The 18,970-nt window shown below is 45.5% G+C and overlaps 2 protein-coding genes across 2 annotated transcripts; one reads left to right on the forward strand and one right to left on the reverse strand.

Annotated features, from left to right (window-relative positions):
- The first annotated feature begins 1,813 nt into the window (after positions 1-1,813).
- On the forward strand, positions 1,814-5,169 carry LOC123055262 (F-box/FBD/LRR-repeat protein At5g22660-like). Its single transcript, XM_044479252.1, has 4 exons — positions 1,814-2,246; positions 2,797-3,629; positions 3,984-4,139; positions 4,229-5,169. Exons 2-4 carry the CDS (start codon positions 2,814-2,816, stop codon positions 4,412-4,414), a joined length of 1,158 nt encoding a protein of 385 aa, XP_044335187.1. The 5' UTR covers positions 1,814-2,246; positions 2,797-2,813; the 3' UTR covers positions 4,415-5,169.
- Positions 5,170-12,108: 6,939 nt separating this feature from the next.
- On the reverse strand, positions 12,109-16,945 carry LOC123055261 (uncharacterized). Its single transcript, XM_044479251.1, has 2 exons — positions 16,690-16,945; positions 12,109-15,455 (listed from the first exon to the last, which is right to left on the reverse strand). The coding sequence occupies exon 2, from the start codon at positions 15,439-15,441 to the stop codon at positions 12,529-12,531; it is 2,913 nt and encodes a 970-aa protein (XP_044335186.1). The 5' UTR covers positions 15,442-15,455; positions 16,690-16,945; the 3' UTR covers positions 12,109-12,528.
- Positions 16,946-18,970: the final 2,025 nt, after the last annotated feature.

Below are 18,970 nucleotides of genomic sequence, written 5' to 3' on the forward strand. Positions count from 1 at the left end.
ACTACATCAACCGCGTTGTGATAACGCTTCCGCTGTCGGTCTACGAGGGTACGTGGACAACACTCTCCCCTCTCGTTGCTATGCATCACCATGATCTTGCGTGTGCGTAGGAAATTTTTTAAAATTACTACGTTCCCCAACACTCCGGCCAATAGCCAGCGCCGCCGAGCTTCGCAGCCGCCCTCATCGCCTGCGAACCCAACCCCTCTGGTCCTGTCGACCGGCGATGCCGCCCCGACCCTTGTCTATGGCAAGGACCCCAGCCACCCAGCAAGCTAGCAACACAGCCGCCCGCTTGATCCTCACCCAGCCGCCGCCTCCTCCATCCTTGCCCGTCCCACCACTGCCCGATGCGGACGCGACACGACCGATCGAAGGCCACCTTCCGCCCTCTTCCCTTCCGGGCGACGCTCCAGTGTCCGTACCTCGCCGGCGACGAGACCTCATGAACCGGTCGTGTCGTGCTGCAGTTTTTGCTTGGGCGGGACCCGATTGCGTTTTTATTTTTGCCACAAGGGTGTCTATGTAAATGTAGATACACATGTCTAACGCCGTTTGTGTAGAACCGTTATGCCACGTCAGCTTTTGTGGGCTCTACTTATCATAATCGTCATCAAACGGGCCAAAACAAACAACTAGTGTTTTTTGCAAAAAATTATCCTCGGAATTAGTGATTTTTGGAACAAAACTGTAGGACTGTGATGTCTACAACCCTAGCATTCAATGTCAATGTTTTTTGCAATTCACTCAAGTAGGATTGCCTCTTGCAAGACATAATTCAATAAATGTAATTAGTAGTAGTCCGAGACCTCGAGATGCCGAGGGTATGATGTAAAAAAACTTTCAAGTCCCAGCTACTACACATATTTTGGTTGCCGAAAACTAGTTTGGCCTTGAAAAATTAGTGCTTTCGCCATGCTTTAACTTGACATGCATCTTGTTTCGAATACTGCTTGGTGTAACCAGCTTTCGGCTTGAAACTCTTCAGCCATAAGGCAAACAAGGAGTGCTTCAAAGGCCAACACTACACAATTCGGCTATTGGCCAAAGACATAAGCCAAGAACTACAGCAAAAGAAAAGACAGCAAAATGACTAAGGAAGAAAACACTTAGGTCGGGAAATGACACAGATTTATGCAAGGGTCCCGAGTCCGGCCTAGAGGACCAAAATCAAACAGCCAGGCACATCAGACTCGGGTAAATTATTGAGGAAGATCAACAAATTAATAATGGCACAGAAGCAAATTAACATAAGAGACCCCGGGTTAAAAGGTACCAAACTTTAATTCAAACTACAATGTCTGGTATTTCGAGCTAAACAATAATTTAAACTAAGATAAAAGATAAGCAGAGATAAGCATTTGAACTACATAGCAGAATGGCGTTTCAGAGGTTGGGTTCAAGACTCCTAGTCTTCGCTTCTCAGATCTAATATGCTCCTCCCGTGAGAACCCTGTCAATGATGAACGGTCCGTCCCACGGTATTCTGCGTAAGTTATCAGGCCTCTATTCCTTTATTTAAGGTGTATTATTTTCAACACGGTGATCAAGGCACATAATTATAGACTATTTAGGACGAAATTACCCTTATCTAATTCGTAGATTAGCGGCAAGTAAATCATTTAGGCTAGAAAAGTAAGATATACATGCAATCGGGAGAGAGATAGTTTCCTTTTCTTTCTCTACAAGGAGAGATACATGCAATCAGGGAAGATATACTTTCTTTTTTCTGGAGGGCCAAGATCGAAATTAAAATGAATTAGAACAAATGCACCGTACATTGTGAAATTTTATCAAAAAACAAATACACATTATATAAAAGAAGGGAGGGAGTACATAGTTTTTTGATAATCATCATGTATATAGCTGGCCAAATGATACCTTTCATGGGCCCGGCACGTAACGAACCTGGTCTGGCACACGACACACCGTGTACCAGGGCTCGTCCGCCCAAGTGACGCCGCCGCAGCCGTCGGCCGCTCCCCTGACGTCGCCGGTCGGCCACCCGCTCCCCTCTGGCCCTCTCCTCCCCCTCGCCCACTCGCCCCCACCCCGGCTCCCCTGTCGGCTTTCGCCGAGACGCCGACGCCAGCTAGCCCACTCCCATCACGCCGCCGGCCGGCCGCGCAGTCCCCTCCCCTCACCGGCTCGCCTCCAACCTGCAGGCCGTCCGCATTCCGCACCATCGCTGCCTCCTCCGCGGCGCCAGACCGGCACTGCCGACCTGCCGTAGCAAGTTAAGCAAGGTACAATTGACCTTCCTTCCTGCAGATCTGGGAAGATGAAGATGAATCAAATTGATGCATACACCGCTCCTGCTTATACTACCATGGATGTCAGTTCATGTTCATCTCAGCCATACAATTAATGTCAATTCATGTTCATGTCATATCGCCTTTGATGCAAATCATGCAATTCTGCTTCCTGCTTATATACAAGGGAATAATTGATGCCATTGCTTCGGAATGTACACATTTGGAACATATTTCCTGAACTGAAATGCTGTGAGATTTGATTGAGCTATTTATGTTATTCGTTTGCCGAATAGTGAGCTTATGTCAAGGATGGTGGTATTTACAGCTTAAACTTTCCACAATTTTCGCTCAAGGCTGCATATGTGTTTCCCTTTCCTGATCTGTATGCTTTTACATATAAGGTTTCATTGTGTGATTGCCAACATGGTTGCTTCAATTGAAATCGTTTCATGCCTTCTTGTGTATCAAGGATTTTTTGAAATTTGTATACCTGTGATTTTGATTATTTAGCATTGCCCTTGCCCTTTGTGGATTCATGCAGCCGTCCTGCTTGATGAGATGTCGGCACCAACATCCATTCCCTGTGGTTCAAAGAGTGCGGGAGGCAACGGGAATGGTGTCGACAGGCTCAGCAGCCTCTCAGACGATCTGCTCCACCATGTGATGTCCTTCTTACCGATGCCGGAGGTCGTGCGCACAAGTCTTCTCTCACCAAGATGGCGCTTTCTTTGGTGCTCTACACCATTCATCCGCATCGACGGCGAAGACTTTGTGGATCAATGCAAGCTGGAGAAGTTCGGGGACCGCTTGCTGCTCTTGCGTGACGGTACCATTTCCTTGGATGAAGCCCGAATCCATGCCTACCGTGCTGATAGTGCCACGTGTTCCGCATGGATTCGTCATGCCATTATGCACAAAGTTCGTCTCCTTCATATTTCTGGATTTCTCCGCTTGGATAGCACAGCAATGTTTCCTTCTCGGCACCTCAAAATAATCAGGCTGCAATCTGTCACGTTGAAACATGGGTTATTTAGGCCGTTGAACTACGACTGCCCTGTTCTTGAACATTTAGAGCTGGAGTTGTGCAGTGTCTGTGGCCATGAGGAGATCTCATCAAGCTCACTCAAGGTTCTGGATATCAGTCACTGCCTCATTATCTCCAGTCTCCTGATTTGTGCTAGGAACCTTACCCATATCTCTATCCTTCACCCATATGCTGGTGCTATAGTAATTAGGGATCTGTCTTCTCTGGTGACAGCTTTGATTAATCTAAGGTCTAAATCTTTTCATCATATGGGCACAGTAATGGATCATCATCTACTTGATGGCCTTCCGCATGCCACAACGTTGGAGCTGCATGCGCCATTACATGAGGTAAGATTTTTTTTTTCTTTTCTTACCCATACAAGTGTAGGTGAATGTATTTATTTGCTTTGCTGCACTTGAACTTGTTGTACGGACGTGGTGGTTGCTTTCTTTATTTATAAAGCGGGGCGAAAGCCTATTTCGAGAGAGAATGTGTTTGGTTGCTTTCTTTATTTATAAAGCGGGGCGAAAGCCTATTTCGAGAGAGAATGTATTTGCTTGCCTAGTTAGTCTGCTTCTGGGTTCAAAGTTAAGGGACGGTCTTGTTTTTTTAAACTGACAGTTTCCCCTTGTATATGTTAGTATTATATTTTCTTTGCAACACTAACATGTTCCCTTCGTTTCTGATGGATGAATTTGAAGCGCGCATTTGAGGGAGGTTTGCTAACATGCCCAACGTTTAGCAACCTGACAAGCTTGGTGCTGGGCGATTGGGTCATGACTGCTGACTTCTACCCATTGCACCGCATTCTCCAGCTCTCAGACAAGCTGAAGGAGCTAACTTTGAAGCTCGAAATGGTACTTACTCAAAAGTATATATGTCCAAGTACCAATTGGTCTGCTAGAACTCTTACTAACACTACCACCTTCGTGTTGATATTCTGCAGGAGGAATGCAGCACATGCAAAGCCTTGCCGCCAACAAGGAGAGCGCCGCCGTCGGCCTCAGGCAGCTACCCTTGCATCGAGAGGATCAAAATCTACTGCCGAGAAGAACATCCGAGGGTTGATGAGTTGGTGCAGGCGTTGCTGCCCATTGCCGGCAATGCGAAGATCAGCATCGAGTGGCCCTGATCCATGCTAAAGCAAGACCTCGTTCAAATATCTCTGCAAACACCACGAATAATAATTTATAGAGTAAAATGCACTGGCGGTACTTGAACTTGAGAAGAAAGCACACTTTGGTCACTGTACTTCAAGATACGACCAATACGGTCACTCAATACGCCTGCACGTGATTGTACGGTCACTGTTCACCGTACGCCACTCGTCGCCGCTCCATTTGACCACTTGTTGACCAATCCGAGGCGACAGCTGGCGTTCTCCTGGGCTTTTTACAAGGAAACCCTTGGCTGGCTCTGTAATTCCTCCAGCTCCTTGTCCATTCGGCTTCGATCATAACGACAGGGGAGGAGGTGAAAGGGAAGGAGGGAAGGGCGATCGTCGGCGGCACCGCACCAGATCACCACCACCGGAGTCACCGCACAAGGGCGAGAGGCGCGGCGCAGGCGCGGCGCATCTCATCGCTGGAGCTGTTTCGTCGCGATGTTGGCTGTTCGTCGCCCCGATGGTGCTCCGCCGCCCAACTACAGTAAGCCCTCACATCGCCCCGCCATGGTTCTTGCGCTGTAAGCTACAGGGTCGAAATTTAGAGATGGGCATTGTGGATGGTGTGTTTGTTAGTCAGATATGCCCATCTGTATTTTGGAGATTTGCCTAGGGTTTTCGACCATGATTTGGGGGTTTTGGGTTTGGAGAAGGTGGCTGTTTGTAGGTTATTTGGTGCTGTAGGGTGCTGTATTTTGGTGCATGTTGAAGATGTTGGTTGTATGGGTGAATTACATACTGAAAGTTGGTATCTTGCATCTATTTCTTGCAGTTTATGTGGAACAGAAATTCTGAAACTCTGTTTTGCTCTGTTTTCATGTAAGCAGACAAGCGCAGCAGGAAGTTTTCAGTGCAGTTTAACCATGGTGGTTATTTCCTTGGGCAAGGTACCAATCGTTCATATGTCAATGGTCATCAACTGTGGTACGATGAAGTAGATGCAGTTACTTGGTCTCCAGTCATGGTTGAAAACCTAGTTGAAGAGATAGAATATGAGATGGCAGGCAGGCTGAAGGTATATTACTGCATTCCCATTCTGTCAATCAATAGGAATGGGTTGAGAGAAATCAGAGGAGATAGTGACACAGATCAGATGCTCACATTTGTATCAATTGGGCATTACTCATTTAGTTTGTATCTTGACCATGAGGACAGTTTGAATGCTAACCTGACAGAAGATGATGTGGTCAATTTCCCAATAAGGCAGCTACCTCAAGTGTTTAGTCCTTCCAAGAGTAAACCAAATGAGCCAGAAATTGCAGATATTGATGTTGATACTGAAGATGCAAATGTGACAGACCCAATTCCTATACAGGTAGTGTATCCTCCAGAGCATGCAGCAGATGATGGTGTAAGCAAGTATGTGTTTGCAAAAAGGAAAGCATCTGATGGCAGTGAAGATGTTAGTGTGGAGGAGCCAGCTGTGATTCAGACAGCAAGAAATGGTGATGAAGATGTTGTTGAAGGTCAAGGTGAAGGTGTTAGTGTGGAGGAGCCAACTGTGACTCAGACTGCAAGAAATGGTGATGATGATGATGTTGAAGGTCTAGGTGAAGGTGTTAGAGGAAGATACTTAAAAAGGAAAAACAGACAGTGCAACTCATCTAGAGCAGCTAGTTATGAAATGGAAACAAATGAGAGTGATTCAGATGACTCTGACTTTGATCCTGGGGCCATAGTGGACAGTGATTATGATATTAGTGATGGTGATGATGATCTATATGCTGATAATGTGGATATGGATGAGCCTGAAGACAGAAAGTTGAAAGAGAAGCAGAAGGAACAAAAAAAGAAAGTGCCTGTTAAAGGAAATGAGAAAGAAGCACATGACCCAGTAGCACATGATCCTGAAGATGAGTTGTATGAGTCAGAAGGAGATGACTTGTGGGCCCCTGATTCAGATGATGAAGAAATTTACATGAAGTTCAAGGCATTTAGAAATGAGGACCTACAGTGCCCCAAATTTCATGTTGGGCAAGTCTTCCAGACTGTTGAGTTACTAAGGAAAGCAATCAAGGAATACAGTTGCAAGACCAGAGTTGATGTGAAGCTCCCTGTAAATGACAAGAAAAGGGTGAAGGCAACTTGTGATGAGGATTGTACTTGGTACCTTTGGGCCTCTTATGATAGTAGGACAAAGTGTTTCATGGTCAAGAAATATGTACATGAACACACATGTACCAAGAAGTGGAAGATCAAGGCTTTCACTGCTCCTTTCTTAGCACACAAGTAACTTGAGAGCTTTAGAGCTGACCAAGATATGAATCTGAGGAACTTTTCAAGAGTAGTTCAGAAGGAATGGCATATGACACCATCTAGGATCAAGTTGCAAAGAGCTAGAAGGATAGCAATGAAGATTATATATGGTGATGAAGAGGCCCAGTACAATATGCTGTGGGACTATGGAAATGAACTTAGGAGAAGTAACCCAGGCAGCTCCTTTTTTGTCCAACTTGATGATAAAGCAAGGTTCTGCAAAGCATATATGTGCCTGGATGCTTGCAAAAGAGGTTTTCTTCTGGGGTGTAGGCCAATGATATTCCTTGATGGATGTCATATTAAGACTAGGTATAGAGGACAGCTTCTAACTGCTGTGGGAATTGACTCAAATGATTGTATTTTCCCTATTGTTGTTGCTGTGGTTGAAGTGGAGGACAAGCCCAACTGGTGTTGGTTCCTTGAGAGGCTTAAGAATGATCTAGGCATCATCAACACCAACCCATGGACTATTATGTCTGATAAACAAAAGGTAAATGATGTTCATGTTCATAACTTGCTGTAGATGACCTTATTTCATTTAGTTCAGTACCATATGAAGTAGTTGTTACTTATTTTGCAGGGCCTAATAAATGCTGTAGATGAGTTGTTTCCACAGTCAGAACATAGGTTCTGTGTGAGGCACATGTGGCAAAACTTCCAACAGCAATTCAAAGGTGATGTACTAAAGAATCAACTTTGGAAGATAGCAAGAAGCAACACTACTGTGAAGTATGAGCAGTACATGATTGAGATGAAGGAAATTAACTTGGATGCCTACAAATGGTTGCATGAGCTTGAACCTAACACTTGGGTTAGAGCATTTCAAAGTGATCTACCCAAGTGTGATATCTTGCTCAACAACAATTGTGAAGTATTTAACAAGTAAGAACCAACTGCTCTCATGTTCTCATATGCTATCTGGTACTCTATTCAAATATTTAGTGATGTGTCATTTACATGGACAGGTACATATTAGATGCTAGGGAGCTACCAATATTATCAATGCTTGAAAGAATTAAACAACAATTGATGCAGAGGCACTACAACAAGCAGATAGAAGGAGATAAGATGAAAGGAGACATATGCCCTAAGATCAAGAAAAAGGTTGATAAGCTAACTGAATGGGCAAACACCTGTTATGTTGATGGGGCTGGTGATGGAGTCTTTCAGGTTGGTGATAGAGGGACTGACTACATTGTTGACTGGCACAGTAGTGAGTGTAGCTGCAAGAGGTGGCAGAAGGGTGGCACACCATGTGTACATGCTATAGCATGTGCTAGACATGAGAGAGTTGATCCCCTCCTACTGGTGAACCAATGCTATTCTGTTGGGATGTTCAAGAAAGCATACAACAACATCATCTATCCCTGCAGAGATAAGACAGAATGGGAGAGGATGAATGGACCCCCAATCAAGCCACCATTGTACACCAAGCAGGTAGGCAGGCCATGCAAGAGCAGAAGAAAGGCCCCCCATGAAGTTTCTTGCAGCAATGGTGGCAAAAAAATGTCAAGGCATGGTGTGATCATGCATTGCAACTATTGTGGAGAGCCAGACCACAACATCAAAGGCTGTAAGTACCTCAAGGATGGTCTGCCCCCTCCAAATGTGCAAGCTCCACCACAACCACATGCAGAAGGTGCTCCAAATGTGGAAGTTGATCCAAATGTGGAAGTTGATCCAAATGTAGGAGATGATGAGCAAGTCATTACTCAGGTATGTCTTTCATCATTTCTACTGAAGGTTTTCTAGCACTGTTGCCTAATCATACACATTGCAAAGATATGATTCAAAATTACTTGCACTTCAACAGGAGCACAACTGTCCAGAAAATCATGTCACAGAAGATCTTATGGTTGATCATATGGTTCAAAATGTAAGTTAATGTGCTTCTTTCATGCAATTGATGTTAACTTCATAGATAAAACATGTTATTCTGAACTTTCATATGTACTTTTGCCATCCAGAGGCCTCTTCCAAGAGTGGTTGCATCAGGGCCTATAACAGAATCAACTTTCATATGTGCTGCAAGGGCCATTCTCAATCAAACCATGGGAGCTACAGCACAATCCAGCAACAATGGGAGCTCAAGCACAATCCAGCAAGGTGACTTGGCCAAAAAATTGCTTCTCCTCAAGAGGCAGAGAGACAAAGAACTGGAAGATAAGAAGGAAGCACTTCTTGCAGCAAGAAGGGAGGAACAACAAAAGAAAGCAGAGGAAGCTGCCAGGAAGAGACATCAGCAAGAGGAGAAGAAAGCATTGGAAGCAGAGAGGAAGAGGAAGTCACAAGCTGAGAAGAGAGAGCAGAGAAAAGAAGAAGCTGCAATAGCAAAGAAGGCTAAGGAAGAAACAAGGCAGATCATTATGGAGACCAAGAAAGCTGTGGCTGCTGAGAATAAAGCAAGGCAGCAAGCTCAGAAGAAGGCTAAAAAGGAGGAAACTGCAGCAAAGAAGAGAGCAGAGAAAGAAGCTGCTGCAGCAAGAAAAAGAGCAGACAGGGTAGCTGCTGCTGAGGCTAGGAAGGAGGAAATGAGGCTAATAGGTATTGCTCTTGGCAAGAGGCCTGCAGGTCCAGAGCCTGATTCAGATGATGATCTTGTGCTTCCCAGTAATACCAGAGGCACTTCAATGTTTGACATCTTCAGATGATGTACTTTTTAAACTCCAAGGCATGAGAAATGTTATAATTGATCCACACTGATGTGTACACATGAGTATGGATCAATTGTTGATCATTTTGTAACTGAATGCTGGATATGTTCTGAATTTTGGTACTTCCTAGATCATTTTGTAAGTGAATGCTGGTTATGTTTTGAATTGTTGGTACTTCCCAGATAGTGTTATGTTCTGAATTGTTGGCAAACTTCATATGACAGCAAGATGATAACTTGCACCACATTAACTTCATATGACAGCAAGATGTACACAGAATCAACTTGCATTTGCAGTAAAAGATAGACACTTGCCAAATTAACTTGCATTTGCAGTAAAAGATAGGCACTTGCTTACATGGTGGCAAAAGCATCACTTAGAATGCTGGATAACTACATCAACTACAACTGCAAAGTGGAAACTACATCAACTTCAGACTTACAATGCAAAAGCATCACATAACAGACTAGGCATCAACTACCAGTTCATCTCCAAACAAACTACATCAACTACCAGTTCATCTCCTAACAAACTAGGCAGCATGCTACTGCAAACACTACATCAACTCCATCACTTCTTCAGCATAGAAATGCCTAGCAGCACTGCAACTACAATGAGTGCTGCCACCAGTGCCTTCATCATCACCAATATTTGATTGGCTAAACCTATGAGTGCCTCTGCTTGCTGAGTGGAGATTTGAGCTGCACCTCCACCTGCAGATCTTCTTCCATCTTCAAAGCCTGGAAGATCTACTGCACCTCCACCTGCATATCTTCGATTCCTTGCTCGCATTAGCTCTTCCCTCTTATCCTCTGCAGCTCCTAATGCATCTACGGCTTCATTGCCAACGAGAAAGTGATTATCCAGCAAGTAGCCAACATACTCCAACTCCCAATGCCAGAAATGGTCCTGAAGATCAAATGAAAAGAACAGACGCCAGAAATCACCATCACAACTTCCACAAAAAATCCACCAAAATTAGCAAAAATGACTTACACTAACAGGACACCTGTAGAAGACCCAGCCCTCGTGCTTCTCCGTGTTCGACACATAGAACTTCACATGAGCAGTGCAAAGAGGGCATCTTATGAGCGGCACCACCACCGAACGGCCGCCGAACGATGACCTAACCGAGCTTGTCGACATGGCGGAGTGGTGAAGAGGGCAACGGCGACGGCGGCAAGCTGCTGGAAGAGGGCGGCGGCAAGCAGCAGGGAGAGGGGGGCGACGGCGACGGCAAGCAGCAGAGGGAGGGGGGCGGCGGCGGCGGCAAGCAGCACAGGGAGGGCGTCGGCGCAAAGCAGCAGGGGGAGGGAGTGGGGAATTAGGGATTCGGTTCAGGGTGAAGGATGAAATTAGATGCGCCGGGCTAATTTACATAAAAAAAACCACCGCAAACGCCAGCTGTCGCCTCAGATTGGTCAACAAGTGGTCAAATGGAGCGGCGACGAGTGGCGTACGGTGAACAGTGACCGTACAATCACGTGCAGGCGTATTGAGTGACCGTATTGGTCGTATCTTGAAGTACAGTGACCAAAGTGTGCTTTCTTCTCAAGTTCAAGTACCGCCAGTGCATTTTACTCTAATTTATAACATGGTTTCTCTTCAAATATCTCTCCCCAAAAGCAAGACCTTGTTTGTGCAAGACTGACTTCTGAGTTATGTGTTGTGTGAAGTATTATTTCTCTGTAGATTAATCTGCCTTGTTTTTCTTTTCTTTTTTTGCAAAATAATCTGATTAGTTAGTTACTGGTGCTAGCTGACTTGTACTATTCTGGTAGCATGATGCTACTGCCTTATTTTGCCTCTCTATTTATGAAGTATAAGTAGAGAGTCAGTCAGTCAGTACCCTGGTTTTACTTGAGCAAACGAGTGAATCTACTTCAGGATTACTCCATCCGTAAAGAAATATAAGTTACCTATATATACATCTGTGATCAGTGATGTGATACCTTCAGTGTAGACACAAGTGGAGAACAAAAAACTCTACTGTATTGCATAATGAAAACAAATAAGTACTCGCTCCGTAAAGAAATATAAGAGCATTTAGATAGTTATCTAAACGTTCTTATATTTCTTTACAGAGGGAGTACTACCTTAACAGTAACAGGCATCTAGATGGTTGTTTCTCACAGAGAAGTATCTTCACAGATTTGCTGACACATGCAATACCTCATTTGCTGACACATTGTGTGCCAATCAATCACTTCTTTTTTGCCTTGTTTCCGTTTTGGGCTTATCACATGGTGTGCCAATGCATGCATCCATCCTTTTAGAAGCCACAAATTTATGGATTTATTTATGGGCACAAAATACTCATGAGAAACAAAATGCAAACATAATTAAAGGTTAAGAAAAAAAAAAGGCAACTGGATAGCTCACTGCAAGGAAACAGAGCTCTACTTCAACTACTTCAACCAGTTTTGCGCTTATATTTTTCAAGAGATAAACTAAAGGAAAAACAAAATGTAGGCTGCATGCCAGTGAAACTTAGGAGCTAGAATGGCAGTGCTGATTGGGCAAGGCAAACATCAACACCTGGAAGAAAAACTATTTGAAACTTGGTTGAAAAATTAGAAGCACAAATGAATAATTATACTTTTTAAAATGAATAATAATGGCATGATTTATGTTCAAAGATCTCGACTCAACAAAAAACCAGTGAAATCCAGCAGGCGCGTGAATTTATCATCTCATGAGTAAATTTAACTGGAACCAAAACAGAAAAGAACTGAACTGAAACTTGACTGAACAAATAATACATTGATAGCATAGTTAAAAGTTCAGAATGCATCACACCAGCAAGCATTGATAGCATGGGAATGGAACCTTAACCGTCTTACTTAACTGGTGAAATGGTGCTCATCAGTTGGCATCACAAATAACCATGCAAGGCTGCTATATGCATGCAGGTTAATTAACAATACGATTACACTGACAATTAAGTTTCTTCATTTTACCAGCCAGCTCGAGCTCGCCCTAACTACCAAAGTCTACTACTACAGTACTAGTTAAGTACATGGCTAAACCAACTGATGCTAATTAGCACATGGGTCTTTCTTTCTGCCAGAAGCAATGCAAGAGATCCACTGAGCACAAGAGAACATCATCTGGGGGCGATTGAGGGCTCCATGGACCACAAGTGTGCCCTGAAGGAAGCAGATGGTGCTAGACGATGGAACGCCTTTTCTGGCTGCCTCCTGACTCTGCCAGATGGACCTTGGAGCAAGGCTGGGAAGGTTTTGTCGCGGTGGCGCCATCTTTCTTCTTGGGGATGGAATGGGGCTCAAAGCCTGGCGGGCCAGCCCAAGGTACCACTGGCGGAGGAGGAGAGACTGCCGCATGCGCATGGAGGGGCTCGAAGCCAGGCGGACCGGCCCAGCCTGCTGAAGGCTGCTGCTGAGAGCTGTCGGCGACATGGCTTGACACAGGAGACCAATCCCTTTCAGCAGCAAATGATGAACTGGCTGACACAGATTCAGGCAGCTGAGACGTTTGAGAAGCAGCAGCATCAGTTCCCTGCCCCCGATAATTCTCTGCGTAAGCTGATTCAGCAGAATAGCACGGTGGCCAATACGACGATGTTGGCACTCCAACCGCCATGGTAGAGGGGTCAGGGACTTTGAACTGGGAGTAGAGACGCGCCATGTAGCTGCCCATATCACTCGGATGAACATTGGCTATTCTGACGGCCAAGATGTGCCCCTCCAGCAGGTAACCGTTCATGTAACTCAGAGCCGCAGCAGCAGCATAAGTATCGGCGAATTTGACGAATCCGAATCCCTTGCTCACTCCGGTGTACCGGTCAACGACTACCTTTGCTTGAGTGATTTGGCCGCATGGCAGAAAGATCTCGGTCAGCCTTTCTGTGGTGATATAGAGCGGGAGATGGCCTACATATAGGTTGGTCAAGTCTACCTCTTTCTGCTCATTGCCAGGAGGCGCCTGCGGTGCTGTTAGACAATCCGCCCGAGGCATTATATTAGGAAGGCCTGCTACTCTCACAGCCAGGGTACTTGCTCCGATTTGGTAACCGTCCATTCGATCGATTGCAGCAGCAGCAGATGAAGGATCGCTGTACCTCACCATGCCATACCCAAGAAACATCCTAGATTGCACAATTTGTCCAAATGGCCGGAAAAGCTCGACCAACTGATTGTCGGTTACTGTTGGTGGGATGCCACCAACATACAAGTTGGCCATGTCAATTTCTCTTGTGGGCTTGCCACCAGCTGACTGTGATGATAAAGGAGCATGCCCTGCTGCAGCGGTTGGACAAGAGTCTGATCGCCTGACTACTAGACTCTTTCCACCAATCAGGTACCCATCCATGTGTTCAACAGCCGTGGTCACTGATGCTGAATCTGCATAGTACACTAGGCTATACTCCAGATTGATCACAACCTTGCTGATCTTACCAAAGGGCATAAAAAGCTCAACCAGCTTATCAGCGTTCATCGACCGCGGAAGGTTAGTGACGTACAGTCTAGATTTCTTCATTTCTAGCGAGGGAATTGGTGAGCCTTGTACAACTGAGCTGGATGCAAGTGGTGAAAGGCCTGCGACTCTGACAATTAGAGTTTCCCCTTCAACCAGTGATCCATTCATTAGTGCAATAGCCTCGGCAGCACATTGAGAATCGGCAAATTTGACAAAGCCATAGCCTTGGTCCGCAGCCACTCTCGCATGGGTAATCTTACCAAATGGCGAGAAAAGCGCAACCAGCTTATCTGTGTCAATGGATGCAGGAATGTTGCAGACATATAGATTCGCCATGTCGATTTCCTTGATGGTTCTGGTTGAAGAGACCTCAGCCACTCGAACATCTATCTTTTTACCCTCAACCAGAAACCCATTCAAATTGGTGATGGCCTGAGCTGCATGATGAGAATCAGAGTACTTCACAAAGCCATATCCTTTGCTTAAACCTGTGGCTTGATCCCTGGGTACCTTTATATCAGTTACTTTCCCGAAAGGCAGAAAATGCTCGAGTAGCTTCAGAGTGTCCATGGATAAGGGGAGGTTGCATACATACAGCCTACACGGGTCAACTTCCTTTGATGGCAGACTGCAAGCTTCTGACACAGCTTGCATGGATGGATAGAATACTGATGTTGGAGGTCCAGCTACCCTAACCTCTAATGTTTTCCCATCAACCAGGCGCCCATTCATGCGTTCAATAGCTGCTGTGGCACTACGAGGTTCAGCATACTTCACAAAGCCATATCCCTGGCTTAAACCAGTGAAACGATCATCCGCCACTTTTGATCGAACGATTCGTCCAAAAGGTAGAAATAGCTCGATGAGCTTGTGAGAAGTCACAGAAGTTGGCAGGTTACCCACATACAGGTTAGTGTCATCCACTTCTTTCAGCGTGACACTGTCCTGAGACAAAGAAACTGTGTGTTCTTGCCTCTTACACAAGTGGCTGTCCTGGTCATCAAACAGAGCTTTCCTTTTCTCCAACTTGGCAGCACCAAAACTTTCAGTACTGTATGTGTAACAAGATACATCAGTAGCAAACCTGACAGACAATCGTTTCTTGAACGGCTTCAATTCGATTTCATCAGTCACTGGTACCGCCTTGTGCTCATGGCTGCTGCCCTTTCTCAGTGTCCGTTTTAGGACCTCTTCCTCATTTTGTTCCTTCTTGATAGCCTGAACAGGACAGTACTTCCTCCCAAATTCCTCCTCGCGAGCCACCTCAACATCACATGGCTCCACTTCACAGAGCTGATCCGTGAAAGGCTCCGCATAATACGAGTCCTGCTCGCCACTGTCTTCTTCATAACAGAGTTCATCAACAAAAGGTTCATCGTAACTGGCATCCTCATCTTCAAGTGGGGTGGCACCATCGCAAGGTTCCTCTCCATTAGCCTCCTCTTCTTCTGCCAAAGGATCTTCACAAGGATCCGCAGCTTTTGTTTCTGGCTCACCCACATTGTCGTCGTCATCATCGTCATCATCGTAGAATTCACGTTCAAATGGTTCTTCTTCTTCACTGCATTCTTCATATTCATCAGCAACAGCACTCGTGCCATCCTCCTGCAGCTGGTCAGCCAGGTCACTTTTGCGCCCCATTCTTGCACCAACGACTGTTTCAGAGGACAAGATTATTTAGCAAAAGCAATACAGGACATCAGTTTGTTATTAACGCAAGTATCGAATGATCAGCAAACACATAGCACAAGTATCAAATGACCAGCACACATATAGCACCGGTGCCTTGTAAAAAAAAGAGAAATGCAAATGAATCGCTTGACCCATACCAAGTTGCGCGATTTGATAGCCACAGAACTGAATGGAACACACATAGAGAAGTGACACTCCCGCAACCACGACTCCACGAGAGACCTCAGAAAGTGTGGATCACCCACTTCCTCCCATGCTGGTCTTGTTTGATTTGGTGCTGAAACTAGTTCCCTTCCCTTGTTTGTGGAGCTGCATTGTGCTACTTGCTAGTTTTCTACACTCAAGCGTAAGCTGCACAACATGCATGGTGTCTACGCCCTTAACCCGCATCCGAGCCACGCAATGTGTTGCGTACACTACGGTAGTAAGTAATCCCTTGGCCGATATCAAATTGCACAATTTGGCAGTCACAAAACTAAAAGGAACACCCAAATGCCAGTAGAGACCTCGAGATCTCGTGTAACCCGCAAAACATGAATGTTTCCTACATTCTTAAGCCGAATCGAGCCACACAATGTGTTGCGCGCACTTTGGTAGCCACAAAACTAAAAGGCGTACACATAAATCGAACAGCGTTATTCGATTTGGCACTGCAGCTAGTCCCCTCCCCTTGGGGTTTTAAGTGGTTTTAGAGGGTGCCAGATATCTGCAGCACTCACCGTGAGTGACAACCTCCCTGTCCCTGCTACCAGGTCAGATCAAGAGCTGCATCCTGCTTGCTACCAGTGCAGTTTTTTGGCAACACCAAGAACAATCCATGGCCGGACGGAAAAATCCATTCCAGCACCCGTGGCAACCGTCCTACTTACTACATCTGCACTTTATTTCTTTTATTATTCAGTTGATGGGTGATTTTGGTCCGCGCTAAAAGCCCCAGCGGAATCTCCGAATCGGAGCGCCCTGGAGCAGCGGGAATCGCAGTAGCCCGAAATCCCCCTCTTTTGTTTTGGTGGCCCGAAACCCCCACCCGAAACAAGAAGAATCGGCCAAAAGAAGGGGGGCCAAAAACCCCATTCCTGCGCCGCCAGCAGGAGGATCGGCCGCGGAAAGAACGCCCAATAACGATGCGCGCGGGCTGATCTGGCGGGGAAGAAGCGGCCGTCGGAGGGGAGAGAGAGGGAGAAGCAGTAGTTCTACCTTTCTTGCTCTGCCTCCGGGGACGGACGGCGACGGAGGGAGACGGAGCCTGCCGTGCGCGCGCGAGGGGAGGGGAGAGGAGGCGTGGGGAGGGGGAAGGTGGTGGGGGGTGGATGGATAGGGGCGAGCGAGCAGAGAAGTGCCGGAGGAGTCGGAGGCGTGATGGTGGTGGGTGCGTGCGCCGTGCGGCGTGTGATGAAGAGCGGAGCAGAGCAGAGCGCAGAGCAGCGGAAAAGAAGGGGAGGAAAAGCCTGTCTTTTTGCAGGTGCAGCCGAGGGAGGGAGGGAGAGAGCAGGTGAAGGGAAATAATGGGAGAGGAAACGGTAATTTGCGAGTATCCCAGGGGCTTCCGAGGGAGAATGCATGGAGATTTTTGCTGCCGCGCCTGTCTTGTTCTGCGGAGCAGGGACCTTGTCAGAAAACTTAAGCACAAAATGACCTTCCCACGAAATTATTTCATGAGATGACACTTTTTTGCAACGTCAGAGCCCGTGGCGTTTCTTATCCATATGGAAACGCCAAACCCTCGCATGTTTCTTCCCTGGCCCACGGTCAAGCCACGCCGACGTTTCTCACCTACGTGGCATGCTTGAAAGGCCAAGGGTCATGCCGTTGCTGCCCTGGATTAAGTAGTTCACGCGGGGCCGTGGGTGGGACCCAGCCCAACCGCAGCCCCGCTCGGTGTCATCTTCCCCAGTCGCCAGAGACGAACATGCGTCTCTCTCTCTCTCTCTCTCTCTCTCTCTCTCTCTCTCTTCACCAATTCCCTTCCAAATCGAAGATTCTGCCCATCAAAACTCGTGGATCGAATCATTTCAAAGTTGTTTGAGGAATTCTCCCTTTATTCCTCCAAAGAAACAATCAATCAATGCTTACAACTTTGACAACATTATAAAATACTCTCTAAATCCGCTTGCATTTTACACAATGCTTAAAACTTTTTCTCATACATACATACACATTTGGAATTCTATCTAAAGTCACAAGCATTTGAATACCTATATATAAAGTCACAGGCATATCTAACAAAAAAAGACACTTCCATACAGAATGCTAAATATTTGATCTCTAAATCAATTACTACACATCCCCAACTACATTACCAATGCAGATGCTTCTCAACCAAACTTATCACAAAGAATTTAGTCAAACTAATTAGGAACAAATAATCTTAGGATTCAACATGATACATTTTTTTATATCTCTAAATCCAATACTATACAATAGCAAGTACTTCAACACAACTAGTATATCTTCCTTCTAAACGAAATCTAACCCGAACATCTTCAAACAAATCACAAAAAACTAATCTTAAGGTTCCACCATGTTTAAAAAAAAATGCATCTAAAATAGCTAATTGCTAACTACTCTATAACGTATTATGTAGGATGTTTGAGCCGGATAAAATGATCCGATGGACCCTTGGCGAAGCATGCGAATGGTAGCAAGGATTTGGGTTCGACATTGGAACCATATCTAGTTTCAGATGATGACGTCGATTATTGTGGTGTTGAGGATGAAGAGGACGAGCTGGGATGGGCTAAGCCGGCCACGGAGGAGGATCGCTTCAGCCTCTTTAGTGGATGAGTTATCCATCCAGGCCTTTTTGTTGACATCAGAGAATGGAATGGGGCTCTACTTACTTGTACCTCCCGCCTTCACAACAAGGCCACCTGAAGCCGCCTTGTTATTAGAAAGCATGTCAATATGGTTTTATTGTGTTGTCTAATGTTGTTCCTAATGGCTATGTAGGACTCCTAGATGGGATGAATCTTCACAGCTCTCCGCAACATGGCAGAATATTACGGTCGATGTTTGATTTGATTCTGAGAATGGTCAATCAAATCATGCCTCGAATTTTGATTCTGCGGCCAGCTATACACTTGTACATTTTTCAAGAGATAAAGAACCGCAGGGAATGAAACTTAAAAGTTAACATCCCTATGCTTATGAAACCAAGAAAGTTTGCTTGATATGCTGAATAGGGGATTTCTTGGATAGCCCTCTAGTGAACAGGAGGCAGAGAACATCTTTGTCCAACTGTATAGTTTATTACTCCTAGATATGAAACAAATGAACATGCATATATTGAAATGGTGAAACAACTGTATTTCGGCTTTTCATCATCGTATTACTTGCATGACATTCTACTCTTTACTCATCTGGACTAGCATTTTTAGGTCATATTTCTTGAGTGGAGCATTGAATTGAATATGTATCATGGCATCAATACTCCTTCAGAATTATAGCACAACTCCCGTTGTGAATTAGATGTGAAGCA

Source organism: Triticum aestivum, chromosome 2D (assembly GCF_018294505.1).
Source record: "Triticum aestivum cultivar Chinese Spring chromosome 2D, IWGSC CS RefSeq v2.1, whole genome shotgun sequence".
NCBI lineage: Eukaryota > Viridiplantae > Streptophyta > Magnoliopsida > Poales > Poaceae > Triticum > Triticum aestivum.